This window comes from Saccharomyces paradoxus, chromosome II (genome assembly GCF_002079055.1).
Source record: "Saccharomyces paradoxus chromosome II, complete sequence".
Classification (NCBI taxonomy): Eukaryota; Fungi; Ascomycota; class Saccharomycetes; order Saccharomycetales; family Saccharomycetaceae; genus Saccharomyces; species Saccharomyces paradoxus.
The window spans coordinates 582,737-596,668 of record NC_047488.1 but is presented as its reverse complement, the minus strand read 5'-3'; the positions used below and the strand labels follow the sequence as shown (position 1 = coordinate 596,668).

Here is a 13,932-nt window from a genome sequence, read left to right as displayed (position 1 = left end):
CTGTTTTCTAAAATTCGAATATTATTTCTATTACTGTTGCGTAAAAAAAAAAAACTAAGAAAAGTTTCAGATATGTCAGAAGTTTCGAAATGGCCAGCTATCAACCCGTTCCATTGGGGATACAATGGTACTGTTTCACATGTCGTCGGTGAAAATGGTTCCATCAAACTAAATTTAAAAGACAACAAGGAACAGGTTGAATTTGACGAGTTCGTTAACAAATATGTCCCAACGTTGAAGAATGGTGCTCAATTTAAATTGAGTCCTTACTTGTTCACAGGTATTTTGCAAACCCTGTACTTAAATGCTGCTGATTTCTCTAAGAAATTTCCTGTATTCTACGGCAGAGAAATTGTCAAATTCTCGGATAATGGAGTTTGTACCGCTGACTGGCTCATGGATTCCTGGAAGAAGGATTACAAACTCGATCAAAGTACTATGGGTTTCGATAAGAAAAAATTTGGTGAAGACGAGAAGGAGACGCATCCAGAAGGGTGGCCTCGTTTACAACCACGTACAAGGTATCTGAAGGATAATGAATTGGAAAATGTAAGGGAGGTTGATCTGCCCTTAGTAGTTATCCTACATGGTCTTGCTGGTGGTAGTCATGAGCCTATCATAAGATCTCTTGCTGAAAACCTCTCTCGGAGTGGGAGATTTCAAGTGGTGGTACTAAATACTAGAGGCTGTGCACGTTCTAAAATTACAACCAGAAATTTATTTACGGCTTACCACACAATGGATATTCGTGAATTTTTGCAAAGAGAAAAGGAGAGATATCCAAATAGAAAATTATACGCTGTGGGATGCTCCTTCGGTGCTACGATGTTGGGAAACTATCTGGGAGAAGAAGGCGATAAATCTCCTTTATCTGCAGCTGCTACCCTGTGCAACCCTTGGGATCTTCTCCTTTCGGCACTTAGAATGACCGAGGATTGGTGGTCAAAGACTTTATTTTCCAAAAATATTGCCCAATTCTTAACAAGAACTGTTCAAGTTAATATGGGTGAACTAGGAGTTCCAAATGGCTCCCGTCCTGACCATCCTCCCACAGTCAAGAATCCATCTTACTATATGTTCACACCTGAAAATCTAATAAAGGCAAAAAGCTTTAAATCGAGTCTGGAATTTGATGAATTGTACACTGCGCCTGCTTTAGGCTTCCCAAATGCTATGGAATATTATAAAGCGGCCAGCTCAATAAGCAGAGTTGATACAATTCGGGTTCCTACTCTAGTTATCAATTCAAGGGATGATCCTGTTGTCGGCCCGGATCAACCTTACTCAATCGTGGAAAAAAATCCTCGTGTTTTGTATTGTAGAACCGACTTAGGAGGTCATTTAGCTTACCTAGATAAAGACAATAATTCGTGGGCTACCAAGGCGATTGCAGAATTCTTTACTAAGTTTGATGAATTAGTTGTATGATGTCCCACAATTTTTTCCAAACCACTTTCCTATGTACTTATACAATAGATGATCTATGGTCCTTTATTGTATGTTATATATTGTTTGTGTCTTCAATATACTTGAAATTCAAAATTTTTTCTTTCTCCATGCGATAATTTTTATTTAATTCTTTTATTTTTCATTAATTGAAGAGAGAAATTCATTCCAAAGTTCCTCTTTAACTTTGAAAGTATGAGTACCTCTTTCGGGAAATGTTCCATCCTCTACATTTGCTATGTACTCCTTTAGGCCCTGAGTCGCAATATCTGACATATTTACAGTTTGCTTGACAAATTTTGGGACAGAATCACCTTGCATCCCAAGAAGGTCAGATATAACCAAAACTTGTCCGCTAGTACCATTACCTGCGCCGATACCTATTGTTGGTACGGAAAGTTTGGATGTTATGAATTGAGCCATTTTATGAGGGACACATTCAATGAGAATAGACCAGCAGCCAATTTTTTGTAGATGCATGGCTGTTTCGTACAACTCCTGCATTTGTGACAGACTTTTGTTACCTTGCACTTTATAGCCTCCAAGCGAATGAACTTTTTGCGGCGTTAATCCTATATGAGCCATAACAGGGATACCCCTGGAGCACAACTCTTCAATAAATTTCATCGTATATTTGTCTTTGGTGTACGAACCAACTTCTACTTTGACAGAGGTGACTTTGCTGTGCAATTTCATGATATCTATGGCATTTTTTAAGCCATCAGATATGCCTGACTCAAACGTACCGAATGGCATGTCTACCACCACCATGGAAGAACCTTCGGCTCTGCACACAGAGGCGACATGGTATTTGAATTCATTCAATGAAAGCGTAATTGTGCTATCATACCCCAATGAAGTCATCGCCAAAGAATCTCCGATTAAGAGTAAATCACAATTGGCCCTGTTAACCCACGTAGCAGTAATGAAGTCATATGCAGTGCACATGGACAAAGGCGTACCAGTAATGTATTTGTTCCTGATATCCTGAATCGTGTTGTATTTGATGACGTTCTTTGCTGTGGAAAAAAATCGGTTGGGGAAAGAACATAACTGTCTTTTCATTATATTCATACTGGGTGTGAAAAACTTCCCTGACTTTATACCAAGCTAATTTAGTAACAAGATTATGGTTAGCTATTGATGCAGCGTGTATTCTATACAAAGCTTTTGTAGAAGCTGGCCTAAGGTGCGAGTTCTTCGAGGTGTGAACACTTAATGTTAGAAGTTGCCCGAGCTTTCCTTGGTAATTTTTAAGACAACTTACTCATCACGTAAAGCAACAGTGAGTGAAAAATAAAAAAAAAATAGTTGGAATAAAATAAAAAAATCTCACTGATAGCCCGATCCCTTGAAACTTTTAGACGTCTATTATATATCTATATATACTCTTGTGTTACATCCTTACGGAGTATTTGTTGTCGTGTACATAATGCTCATTCTTCAACCCATCTCCATAAACAGCAATCTCCATTCAATGCAAGGGAGCACATTGTATTACCGAAGCAGTGTATGCTCATCACAGGGCTGCTGTGATGATACGAAGAACCGTCAAGCAATTGTAAGAGGCTTTTAGTATCCGAATTCCAACAATATATATCGCCGTTTTCATAACCGCTGATCACCAGAGGAGCGGATCCATCTTCGGGATTTAAGAAATCCATACCGCAGGAATGATGCAGCACACCCTTTTCGAGGGGCTGGACCTGGAAAGTACGAACTACGCAACCCCCGATGCAATCCCATATTTTCACCACGCCATCCAGTGATTTCACCAAGAGATACCTTGCGTTTTCTGAAAATTTAACTTGAGAGATAGGCACTACACCGTTCTCTCTTTTCCAATCCTTGTCATAAGTCAACGTTTTCAAACAGTGGCCTGTCTCAGCGTCAAAGATCCGTATGAGCCCGTCATACGAACCTGAACTCAAAATGGAAGAATCATTCATGGGTACATCCACCGACACAACTGCTTCTGAGTGTGCAGATATTGTTTTCATCAAAGACCCGTTCAGTGTGTCCCATATCTTGATACTTTCGTCCATTGAGGACGTAAATAGCAAGTTTCCCTTTCTATTGAATGTAAGAGATATCACAGGCGCCGTATGCCCGACAAAAGTGTGCAGCAGCCCATAAGATAGATGGATTATCTCCACAGAAAAATCATCCGATGCAGTAGCCAAGCATTGTCCATCAGGAGACCAGCATAACTCTGAGAACGGCCTGGCATGTGATGTGACTAGTGTTTGTGATACGGCTTGTTTGTTGGCGTCGTATATCAGGATGTTAAGTCCCTGCGTTATGGCAAGAAACTGCCCATCAGGGGAAATTTTTGCACAGGTAGCTTTCAATCCATCCTGCGTTGCCACAGAAGCAACAAACTGGAACATGACAGCATATAATTGACCACTTGCATGAATGAGCTTGGGCTTAAACTATCGAGTAACTACCGCCAGTAGTGCGCAAGCTCTTCTTAATGGCCTTGCTTTTTTGCCCTCTCTCCGGGTGACTACCCGGTGGCAATTTTATCTACTTGAGGTTATTAAAGCATACTGTGTAGTTTTCTGATCACTAGAGGGAGTGTGCATTGATAAGACAAGATTAGAAATAGCCTGCATACTAACTATGAATATCGTACCACAAGGTAACTTTAAATCTCAAGTCTCCACGGATCAAGACGGAAGTGTTCTTTCTTCTGCGGTGCCCTCCTTGCCAGACGCATTACGCCAGCAAGAAGGCGGTGCAGTACCTCTTTCCACACAATTGAATGACAGACACCCATTAGAGTTGACATTGAAGCACTGGGAAACCACACAGCGCCAAAGACAAATGGAACAGTATCGACAAATATTTGGCATTGCCGAACCCATGAAAAGGACAATGGAAATGGAAATTGTTAATCGTACCGACTTCAACCCTCTTTCAACAAGCGGTAGCATACACCGTGATATACTACTGAACAAAGAGTGCAGCATGGATTGGGAGGACGTCTACCCTGGCACCGGCCTACAAGCCAGCACTATGGTGGGCGATGACGTTCACAGCAAAATCGAAAAGCAATTGGGCATTTAAACTAATGTCAAGTCCTTTATACACCTGTTACGTAAATCGTCGAAAAGATTAGATTAGTGTCATATTACTTATACTACATAGTTCTGCCTCTATATTTTTAGTGCCCCAGATAGTCCGCAATTACCCTATGCCTTTTTTTCCAGTCGCACTGAAAAATTTTTTTCTCATATTTTCATTTATAGGTTGATTTGATTTGATGGGCCTTTTAGAAATTCTCACAGTACTACAAATACCCACACACGCAGTTTAGCGGCTTCTCCGAGTTCATCACTTCCATTTGTACTCTTTGAACTTTTTTCTTCCTTTCCTCCTTCCCCCATATAATCAACCTCTTAGCCCATATCAGTAATGATAGCACCAGACTCACAAAGATTATTTGGTTCCTTTAATGAACAGTTTAAGGACCTAAAACTCGATTCTATGGATACAGAAAAGAACAGCACTAACAGAACTTCCACCGGCGTGGACTCCTCCCAACCCGGTGTTAATAACAATACAAATGGTGCTGTTGCTGCGGGCATGAATACTGCTCCTGGATCTACGTTTAGGTCGAATACACCTCTTTTAGGAGGTCGACATCCACTTAGTAGGACTTCTTCCTTGATTGATTCTATTGGTATACAGCGTGCGGCGTCACCCTTCACTTCCGTCAAAGAACCCTTCATTCCTCAAAGCTCAGGAGTAATGGGTTCCTCATTCTGGCACGGCGACCATCCTGAATCGCGGGTTAGTACACCTGTTCAGCAGCATCCACTATTGCAGAGAAACGACTCTTCCTCGTCCTTTAGTTATGCTGCTAATCTTGGAATGAATCTGAGTACACATTCATTGGCTGTTGATATTACTCCATTGGGAACACCAACTGCTGCTCAATCTCATGTCAACTTATTCCCGTCATCTGATATTCCTCCAACCGCGAGCATTAGTGGAATCACACAGCTGTCCACACCAGTTTCAGTTGAATCCAGCTGGAGATACATAGACACTCAGGGACAGATACATGGTCCGTTCACCACCCAGTTGATGTCGCAATGGTACATAGGTGGTTATTTTGCTTCAACTCTTCAAATTTCAAGATTGGGCAACACTCCGGAAACGCTAGGAATAAACGATATTTTCATCACCCTTGGCGAATTAATGACAAAGCTCCAAAAGTATGACACGGATCCATTCACTACTTTCGACAAAATGCACGTTCAACCAAGCAATACTGACTCTATCAACCTAGCCTTAGCCCCATACACAAGCGATACTGCCACAATTACCACTGACGCTATTAAAGCTGCCGAAAACGATATTTTCAAGCCATTGACACATGAGAATATCTGGGATATGGATGGAGGTACTATCCCCAAGGGAGTTGACATTAAATTAGGCTCAGTTACCGCCATTGGTCAAAAAAATGAAACGTTCAAACCAGACAAGTCTACTTCTATTCCGGAGAAAGGTAAAAAGGAAAAATCTGAGTCCGTAGCAAAAGCATTGGAAGAACAAGAAAAACGGAGCGAAGAACTTAAAAGGAAGGAAGAAACTCGCTTATTAAAAAAACAGAAGCAAAAAGAAGATGAGTTATTGAAAAGACAAAAGGAACAAAAGGAATTATTGAAAAAACAGAAAGAAAAAGAAGCATTGGAAGCAAAAAAGCAAAAAAAATCTGAAAAGACCGAAAGAGACACGCAAACACATACAGAAGACTTCAAGACATCAAAGGATTTGTCTTCATTGAATTCCTCGAGCGCAAAGTCAATACCATGGTCTTCCAAGGTCATAGTTAATACTGCCGTCGACACCTCAATCAAAAATGACGTAACTAGCACTGAAAAGAATAAGGGAGAAATCTTAGGTCTACAGCAGAGGAATAGCAAAGAAGAAAAGCAAAAGCAGGAACTGAAGTCCGTGCTTAACTGGGCTAACAAGTCCAACCCACTACCAGATCAAACTATTGATATCAAATCTCAGTTTCAAAAAAACCCAAAGGATGTGAAAGAGTCACCTTCATTGAAGGAGTTGAAGGACCCCAATTTTATAGAAGAGCAGAAGAAATTATGGGAAAAGGTTCAGAGCTCTTCCAGACAAATAAAGTCCACAACTTGGACTACGGTGACTTCTAAAGCGAAAACGCCTATTGGCACCGTTGTGTCTCCATATTCAAAAGCCAATACTGGTTCAAACTCTTCAACAACGATGACAACTACTATAACTTCTACTACCACTACATTTGCCAGTATGAATAATGTTTCTCCCCGTCAGGAGTTTATCAAATGGTGTAAATCACAAATGAAATTAAATTCTGGAATAACAAATAATAATGTCTTAGAACTATTATTGAGTTTACCTACGGGACCAGAATCCAAAGAGTTGATTCAAGAAACAATTTACGCAAATAGTGACGTTATGGATGGTAGGAGATTTGCTACTGAATTTATCAAGAGACGTGCTGAATGCGAAAAACAAGGTGGTGATCCGTTAAGTTGGAATGAAGCGTTAGCTCTTTCAGGCAACGATGATGACGACTGGGAATTTCAAGTAGTTAGCAAGAAGAAGGGTAGGAAACACTGAAAAGAAAAGTTACCATGATCTTTTCTTCTCACTGTTTGCACACTACTTTATCAATATTGTTATTGTACATACTTTATAACTATTTTTTAACGCAGATAATGACAAATTCTATACAAATATTTAAAAAAATACCGAATCAGTAAATGGAAATCGCTGTACACATGCAGGTACTAATTGGTTAATCTTCCTTCATTATTTATCTTCAGCTCCCACTCTTTAATACAGACTTCTTTACGTTTCAAGATTGATTGATAACGTCTGGAAAGAGCTTGATTAAAGCAAATTTCTTTACAAACCATAACGAACAATTGCACCCAACCTGGTTGTAGTTTTTCGGCTTCTTGTAAAGTATCTTTAAATTCCAGTTCAATTAATTTAACTTCAGTTTCAAATCTCTTCCAATAATCTTCCCCGATTGACCCATTTTTATATAAAAGATTGATTTGGGGAGCCAATTCTTTCAATTTTAATGATCGTCTAACAGATTCTGCACCTCTGTTCAATAAGGCGGCCTTCAAGACCTTTTCATGGATTTTTTCATTTTCACTCATTTCCTTTATCTGAAAATACAGATCATGAGCATCATTTTCATCAAATATCGATGGTTGTTCGCTAATTTTTTTGGCCTGGTTCTTCCTGTAGTTTGAAGCGAACATCACAAGGGACACTACCAGAATAAAGACATATATGAGTGGGGTGTAAACAGAGACTGATTTCGTCTCCACAATTGGTTCCTCCGTTTCAAAAAACGTACCATTGTTAGAGAATTTCGTTTCATTAAATTCTGACATATTAGCAACCCCAACTAGTTTGTGCGTGCCTCTTTCCTGTACTTGGGTTCCTCAAAATAGCCATTTCATTAATATTCCGTCAATTTTTTCACGTATAAGTTCAACTTTTAGACGTGTCCCTAAAACTTTTGACGTATCTCGGCGGGTAATGAGATTGCGTTTACCCATTTAAGGAACGCCCTCATTAAACAGGATGGAAGAGTGGCAAATAGGATAGCAGTGTGAAGAAAATTTTTCTAAACTGCTGAAATACACCGATTCTCACCTAAAGAAAGTATGCTTATCAGATTTAGAACAAAAAATGGTACACACAGAGTTTCTTGCCAAGAAAACGACCTTTTCGGAACAGTAATTGAAAAGTTGTTGGGTAATCTGGATCCCGATGCCGATGTCGATACATTCACTGTTTGTGAGAAGCCCGGTCAAGGTACTCATGCCGTTTCCGAACTGGTTAATCGAACAGTGGCGGATTTAGGGTTAAAGCACGGTGACATGCTGCTCCTCAACTATTCGAACAAGTCCGCTAATGAGAAAGATGATGTCGATGTTGGAATCGGATCCGTAGACATTGGCAACAAGAACAAGCGTCAACACGAATGTGGTCCGCTAAAGATCAGAGAACTTGGTGTAGATGAGGAACTAGAGAAAGAAGACGGCTTAATTCCTCGCCAAAAATCGAAATTGTGCAAGCATGGTGATAGGGGTATGTGCGAATACTGCTCGCCTTTACCCCCTTGGGACAAAGAGTATCATGAGAAAAACAAGATCAAACATATATCGTTTCATTCATATCTGAAGAAATTAAATGAAAATGCTAATAAGAAAGAGAACGGCAGCTCTTACATTGCCCCCCTCACTGAACCAGATTTCAGAATCAATAAGCGTTGTCATAATGGCCACGAACCATGGCCTCGGGGAATTTGTTCTAAATGTCAACCGTCAGCAATTACGTTACAACAGCAAGAATTTAGAATGGTTGATCACGTCGAATTTCAGAAAAGTGAAATAATCAATGAATTTATTCAGGCATGGAGGTACACAGGTATGCAAAGATATGGCTATATGTACGGGTCCTACTCCAAATATGATAACACACCTCTAGGTATAAAGGCCGTTGTCGAGGCAATATACGAACCCCCTCAACATGATGAGCAAGACGGTTTGACCATGGACGTCGAACAGGTTAAGAGTGAAATGCTACAAATTGATAAACAGGCTCAGGAAATGGGGCTTTCACGTATTGGCCTAATATTCACAGACTTATCTGATGCAGGAGCTGGCGATGGGTCTGTTTTTTGTAAAAGACATAAGGATTCATTTTTTCTTTCATCATTAGAAGTTATCATGGCCGCTAGGCATCAATCAAGACATCCTAATATAAGTAGGTATAGCGAACAAGGATTTTTTTCTTCCAAGTTTGTCACTTGCGTCATATCTGGTAATTTGGAAGGTGAAATTGATATTTCGAGCTACCAAGTGTCCACAGAAGCTGAAGCATTGGTAACTGCAGATATGATCTGCGGGTCCACCTTTCCTTCAATGGCATACATTAACGATACTACCGATGAAAGATATGTACCCGAAATATTTTACATGAAGTCAAATGAATATGGCATAACAGTAAAGGAAAATGCCAAGCCTGCATTTCCAGTAGACTACCTTTTAGTGACGCTGACCCATGGGTTCCCTAATAGCGATGCGGAAACAAATTCGAAATTCATTACATCCATCGGATTTCCATGGAGCAATCGACAAGCTATGGGGCAATCTCAAGATTATCAAGAATTAAAAAAGTATTTATTTCATGTGGCTTCAAGTGGGGATTTCAATCTTTTACATGAAAAAATTTCGAACTTTCACTTGCTACTATATCTAAATTCCCTACAGATACTCTCTCCAGACGAATGGAAATTATTAATAGAGTCTGCTGTGAAAACTGGATGGGAAGAATCACTACTGAAGCTTGTCTCCTCGGCTGGTTGGCAAACATTAGTAATGATCCTTCAGGAAAGCGGCTAAGACAGTGTCCGCAAGATCTGAGGTTTTAGATAGAAAAAATAAGAATGCACGGAAGGTAAAATTGAGTCTTTTTATTTTAAAACTATGTAAATCATCTTTTAAAATTGTAGACGTTTCCAGAACGTCCCTTTTAAAAGTCACTTCATACGATAAACTTTAAGGAACAATAACTGGGAGTCACTTTCGTAATTTGGTATATATTAGGGTACTTTTCATTCAAACCAAAGATCTCAACCATTTGAGGATTTCGATTTTATGGAACCTTAGATTGGTTTTGGAAATATCCTTAAAAACTTTTTTTTTTTTTTCTTAGCCTGTAACAGACGTAACCAAAGAGTTAATAAGATGAGCACTCCATTCGGCTTAGATTTAGGCAACAATAACTCAGTACTGGCAGTTGCCAGGAATAGAGGTATTGACGTCGTTGTCAATGAAGTTTCTAACAGATCTACGCCATCCCTGGTCGGCTTTGGCCCTAGAAATAGGTATTTAGGTGAATCTGGTAAAACTAAGCAAACGTCCAATGTTAAAAATACTGTGGAAAACTTGAAAAGGATCATTGGTCTGAAGTTCAAAGACCCTGAGTTCGATATCGAGAACAAATTCTTTACTTCAAAATTAGTACAACTGAAAAATGGTAAAGTTGGTGCTGAAGTCAAGTTCGGCGGTAAAACACACATATTTTCAGCTACTCAACTAACTGCTATGTTCATCGATAAAGTTAAGCACACTGTTCAACAGGAAACGAAGTCATCAATCACTGATGTCTGTCTTGCGGTGCCCGTATGGTATTCCGAAGAACAACGTTATAACATAGCTGATGCCGCTAGAATTGCAGGATTGAATCCTGTAAGGATTGTCAATGATGTCACTGCGGCAGCTGTTTCGTATGGTGTCTTCAAAGATGATCTGCCTGGTCCTGAAGAAAAGCCGAGAATAATTGGCTTGGTGGACATTGGGCATTCTACTTATACCTGTTCTATTATGGCTTTCCGCAAAGGCGAAATGAAAGTATTAGGTACTGCTTATGACAAGCACTTTGGTGGTAGAAATTTCGATCGTGCAATCACTGAACATTTCGCTGATCAATTTAAGGATAAGTACAAGATTGACATTAGGAAAAATCCGAAAGCTTACAACAGGATTTTAATCGCTGCTGAAAAGTTGAAAAAGGTACTCTCCGCGAACTCTACTGCTCCTTTCTCCGTTGAATCTGTTATGGACGACATTGATGTTTCTTCTCAGTTGAGTCGCGAAGAACTAGAAGAATTAGTAAAACCTCTGTTGAAACGTGTGACGTATCCGATTTCTAATGCCTTGACTCAAGCTAAATTAAGCGTCAATGATATTGACTTTGTAGAAATAATTGGCGGTACAACACGTATCCCAGTTTTAAAGAAGTCAGTATCTGATGCTTTCGGTAAACCTTTATCATCTACTCTAAACCAAGATGAAGCTGTTGCTAAGGGAGCTGCTTTCATATGCGCCATTCACTCGCCAACTTTAAGGGTCAGACCATTTAAATTTGAAGATATTGATCCATATTCAGTGTCCTACACTTGGGATAAGCAGGTTGACGACGAGGATCACTTGGAAGTTTTCCCTGCTAATTCCTCATATCCATCAACGAAACTAATCACTTTACATCGTACAGGCGACTTTCACATGAAAGCGATATACACTGATCCTTCAAAACTACCAAAAGGTTCTTCCGCAACTATTGCTAAATGGAGATTCACTGGTGTCAGTGTTCCTAAAGGTAAAGATTTTGTTCCTGTAAAAGTTAAGCTAAGATGTGATCCTTCTGGCTTGCACATTATCGAGAACGCTTACACAATGGAAGATATTACAGTTCAAGAACCAGTACCTTTACCTGAAGACGCACCAGAGGACGCTGAGCCTCAATTCAAGGAAGTTACTAAAACGGTTAAGAAGGACATGCTAGGTATGACTGCGGAAACATTTGCGCTGAACCCAGTTGAATTGAATGATCTAATTGAAAAAGAAAATGAATTAACAAACCAGGATAAGCTGGTTGCTGAAACCGAGGATCGCAAAAATGCTCTTGAAGAGTACATTTATACTCTTCGTGCCAAGCTCGATAATGAGTACTCTGATTTTGCATCTGATGCAGAAAAACAGAAATTGAAAAACATGTTGGCCAGCACCGAAAATTGGTTATACGGGGATGGCGACGATTCTACCAAGGCGAAATACATTGCTAAATATGAGGAATTGGCATCATTAGGGAACGTTATTAGAGCTAGGTATGTAGCGAAGGAGGAAGAAAAAAGACAGGCACTGAGAGCGAATCAAGAAACTTCCAAAACGAATGATATCGCTGAAAAATTGGCCGGACAAAGAAGAGCACAAGCTGCAAGTGATGATAACGATGATGACAATGATGAAAACATGGACCTTGATTAATCGAAAAAATCTTTGTATTGAATTGTTTATTCCTTTATTTGTTTCTTGAATGAATTACCAGTACTTCATTATATGCCTTTATACATTGCTCCTATATTCTATCTTTTATTATAAAAATGATAAATCTTTCTACGTAAACCGTTATAAGAATTTCATGAAATTTATGACAACATACACAATTACACACCACCTTATCAAGTTTTTTATTTTCATATGCTTCAACATATGGGAAAATTCCCGATATAATGATAATGTCAAGCAGTCGATTATTTTTGCAGTTTAGAGACTTATAGCTATATTATTACAGGTGAAAGAGGCGTCGTTTCCATTTCCTTGACCTGGTAAAACTTTCTGAGGAACTGTATTGTCCAATTTCTCTCCATGCTGAATCAGAATATACCCAATCAGTTCCGTCCCAGACGTCATTAATCCAATGCCAATTATCGGGTAATTCTTCTTCACCAAGCTTATGGGTTGGCAAACAACTTTTCATGGTTAATGTTCCTTCAGTATTCTTAACTTCTATGGAGTAATTTTGCCTTTCATAGGGCAGCAAGTTTGTACTCCAATTTTTACTTTGATACCACCTTCTCTGATTTTCGTGTATTTCAATTTCTAATATTTTTAGGTCTTGATTGTCAAAGTTATCTTTTTTCTCATTAAGCAAAAGCTGTAGAATGTGGATGTGGTCTTCACCCTCCTTGCCTTGGAGTAATCTAGGTAACACCTCTACCAGTGGCACCGTGATCGCTCCCTCTTGAGATAAAATAATGATATGTTTCATGTTTAAATGATTTGGTAACAAATTCGAAATTTTGAAACTTTTGATCCCCAAATAATAGAAATTTCTAACAGGAGTAAATCTCCAAAGTAATCTTAAGGTAGCCTGAAAACTAGTCGTGTGGTACACCAAGCCAGCGATAATAAAAAATCTAGTATAAGCTCCTGGTGATATGTATCTCATGATAATAATTTGAAAAATTGTACCCAATAGGAATAATCTGCAAAATAACCTCTTGTTGGAACACTTCTCATTGACGCCATTAAATGAAAACTTCAGTTTTTTCCAAATGTTTAGCTCGTTTCTTAGTACCTCTAGTTTGCCCAACACGGACTCTAATAGCACCACAATCTCATCCAACGTAGGAGGCTCGGTGTCTCTTAATGAAGTTATTAATGAAACAACGTAATACATGAACGATAAAAAAAGGAATGCCCCGCTTATAATGCCTAACCAGAGTCTAAAAATCTCAGTAAATGGCTGAACATAACTCACCTCTATTTCAATGGGGATAAAAAAACTTATGGTCAGCCATATGCTAGTTAAATAAATGAACGTCAAACATTTATCGTCGGATAGCCACATTATATTCGCTAGCGCATTGTCGAATAGTAGCAATAATGGATATGCGTGGAACAGAGTGCTAGATATCATTGGGGGTGTGATTTGGATAAGAGAGGGCTTTTGCCCATGATTATGTATAAACTTCGCCTTGACCTTTTTATTTTCACTCTGCACTTTGGCTTTAGAATTTGTGTCCATTTCTTTCCCTAAAGTTAGCAAAACGATGTCAACTAGACGAAACCAAAAATCAATAGAAGAAAAAGAGAAAATAAG

General features: G+C 39.2%; 9 protein-coding genes across 9 annotated transcripts; 5 read left to right on the top strand and 4 right to left on the bottom strand.

Annotated features, from left to right (window-relative positions):
• Window positions 1-72: 72 nt before the first annotated feature.
• Window positions 73-1,428, top strand: EHT1 (medium-chain fatty acid ethyl ester synthase/esterase; the record flags this gene model as incomplete). The annotated part of the gene is made up of 1 exon (XM_033908878.1): window positions 73-1,428. One exon carries the CDS (start codon window positions 73-75, stop codon window positions 1,426-1,428), a length of 1,356 nt encoding a protein of 451 aa, XP_033764769.1.
• Window positions 1,429-1,581: 153 nt separating this feature from the next.
• On the bottom strand, window positions 1,582-2,520 carry ECM31 (3-methyl-2-oxobutanoate hydroxymethyltransferase; the record flags this gene model as incomplete). Its single annotated transcript, XM_033908877.1, has 1 exon — window positions 1,582-2,520. The coding sequence occupies one exon, from the start codon at window positions 2,518-2,520 to the stop codon at window positions 1,582-1,584; it is 939 nt and encodes a 312-aa protein (XP_033764768.1).
• Window positions 2,521-2,882: 362 nt separating this feature from the next.
• On the bottom strand, window positions 2,883-3,836 carry SWD3 (Swd3p; the record flags this gene model as incomplete). The annotated part of the gene is made up of 1 exon (XM_033908876.1): window positions 2,883-3,836. One exon carries the CDS (start codon window positions 3,834-3,836, stop codon window positions 2,883-2,885), a length of 954 nt encoding a protein of 317 aa, XP_033764767.1.
• A 235-nt stretch (window positions 3,837-4,071) lies between these two features.
• Window positions 4,072-4,518, top strand: UMP1 (Ump1p; the record flags this gene model as incomplete). The annotated part of the gene is made up of 1 exon (XM_033908875.1): window positions 4,072-4,518. The coding sequence occupies one exon, from the start codon at window positions 4,072-4,074 to the stop codon at window positions 4,516-4,518; it is 447 nt and encodes a 148-aa protein (XP_033764766.1).
• Window positions 4,519-4,866: 348 nt separating this feature from the next.
• SMY2 (Smy2p) lies at window positions 4,867-7,077 on the top strand (the record flags this gene model as incomplete). Its single annotated transcript, XM_033908874.1, has 1 exon — window positions 4,867-7,077. One exon carries the CDS (start codon window positions 4,867-4,869, stop codon window positions 7,075-7,077), a length of 2,211 nt encoding a protein of 736 aa, XP_033764765.1.
• A 170-nt stretch (window positions 7,078-7,247) lies between these two features.
• Window positions 7,248-7,868, bottom strand: SEC66 (Sec63 complex subunit SEC66; the record flags this gene model as incomplete). Its single annotated transcript, XM_033908873.1, has 1 exon — window positions 7,248-7,868. The coding sequence occupies one exon, from the start codon at window positions 7,866-7,868 to the stop codon at window positions 7,248-7,250; it is 621 nt and encodes a 206-aa protein (XP_033764764.1).
• Window positions 7,869-8,144: 276 nt separating this feature from the next.
• On the top strand, window positions 8,145-9,887 carry NPL4 (nuclear protein localization protein 4; the record flags this gene model as incomplete). The annotated part of the gene is made up of 1 exon (XM_033908872.1): window positions 8,145-9,887. One exon carries the CDS (start codon window positions 8,145-8,147, stop codon window positions 9,885-9,887), a length of 1,743 nt encoding a protein of 580 aa, XP_033764763.1.
• A 345-nt stretch (window positions 9,888-10,232) lies between these two features.
• On the top strand, window positions 10,233-12,314 carry SSE2 (adenyl-nucleotide exchange factor SSE2; the record flags this gene model as incomplete). Its single annotated transcript, XM_033908871.1, has 1 exon — window positions 10,233-12,314. One exon carries the CDS (start codon window positions 10,233-10,235, stop codon window positions 12,312-12,314), a length of 2,082 nt encoding a protein of 693 aa, XP_033764762.1.
• Window positions 12,315-12,615: 301 nt separating this feature from the next.
• On the bottom strand, window positions 12,616-13,857 carry PEX32 (Pex32p; the record flags this gene model as incomplete). The annotated part of the gene is made up of 1 exon (XM_033908870.1): window positions 12,616-13,857. The coding sequence occupies one exon, from the start codon at window positions 13,855-13,857 to the stop codon at window positions 12,616-12,618; it is 1,242 nt and encodes a 413-aa protein (XP_033764761.1).
• Between the last annotated feature and the right edge of the window lie 75 nt (window positions 13,858-13,932).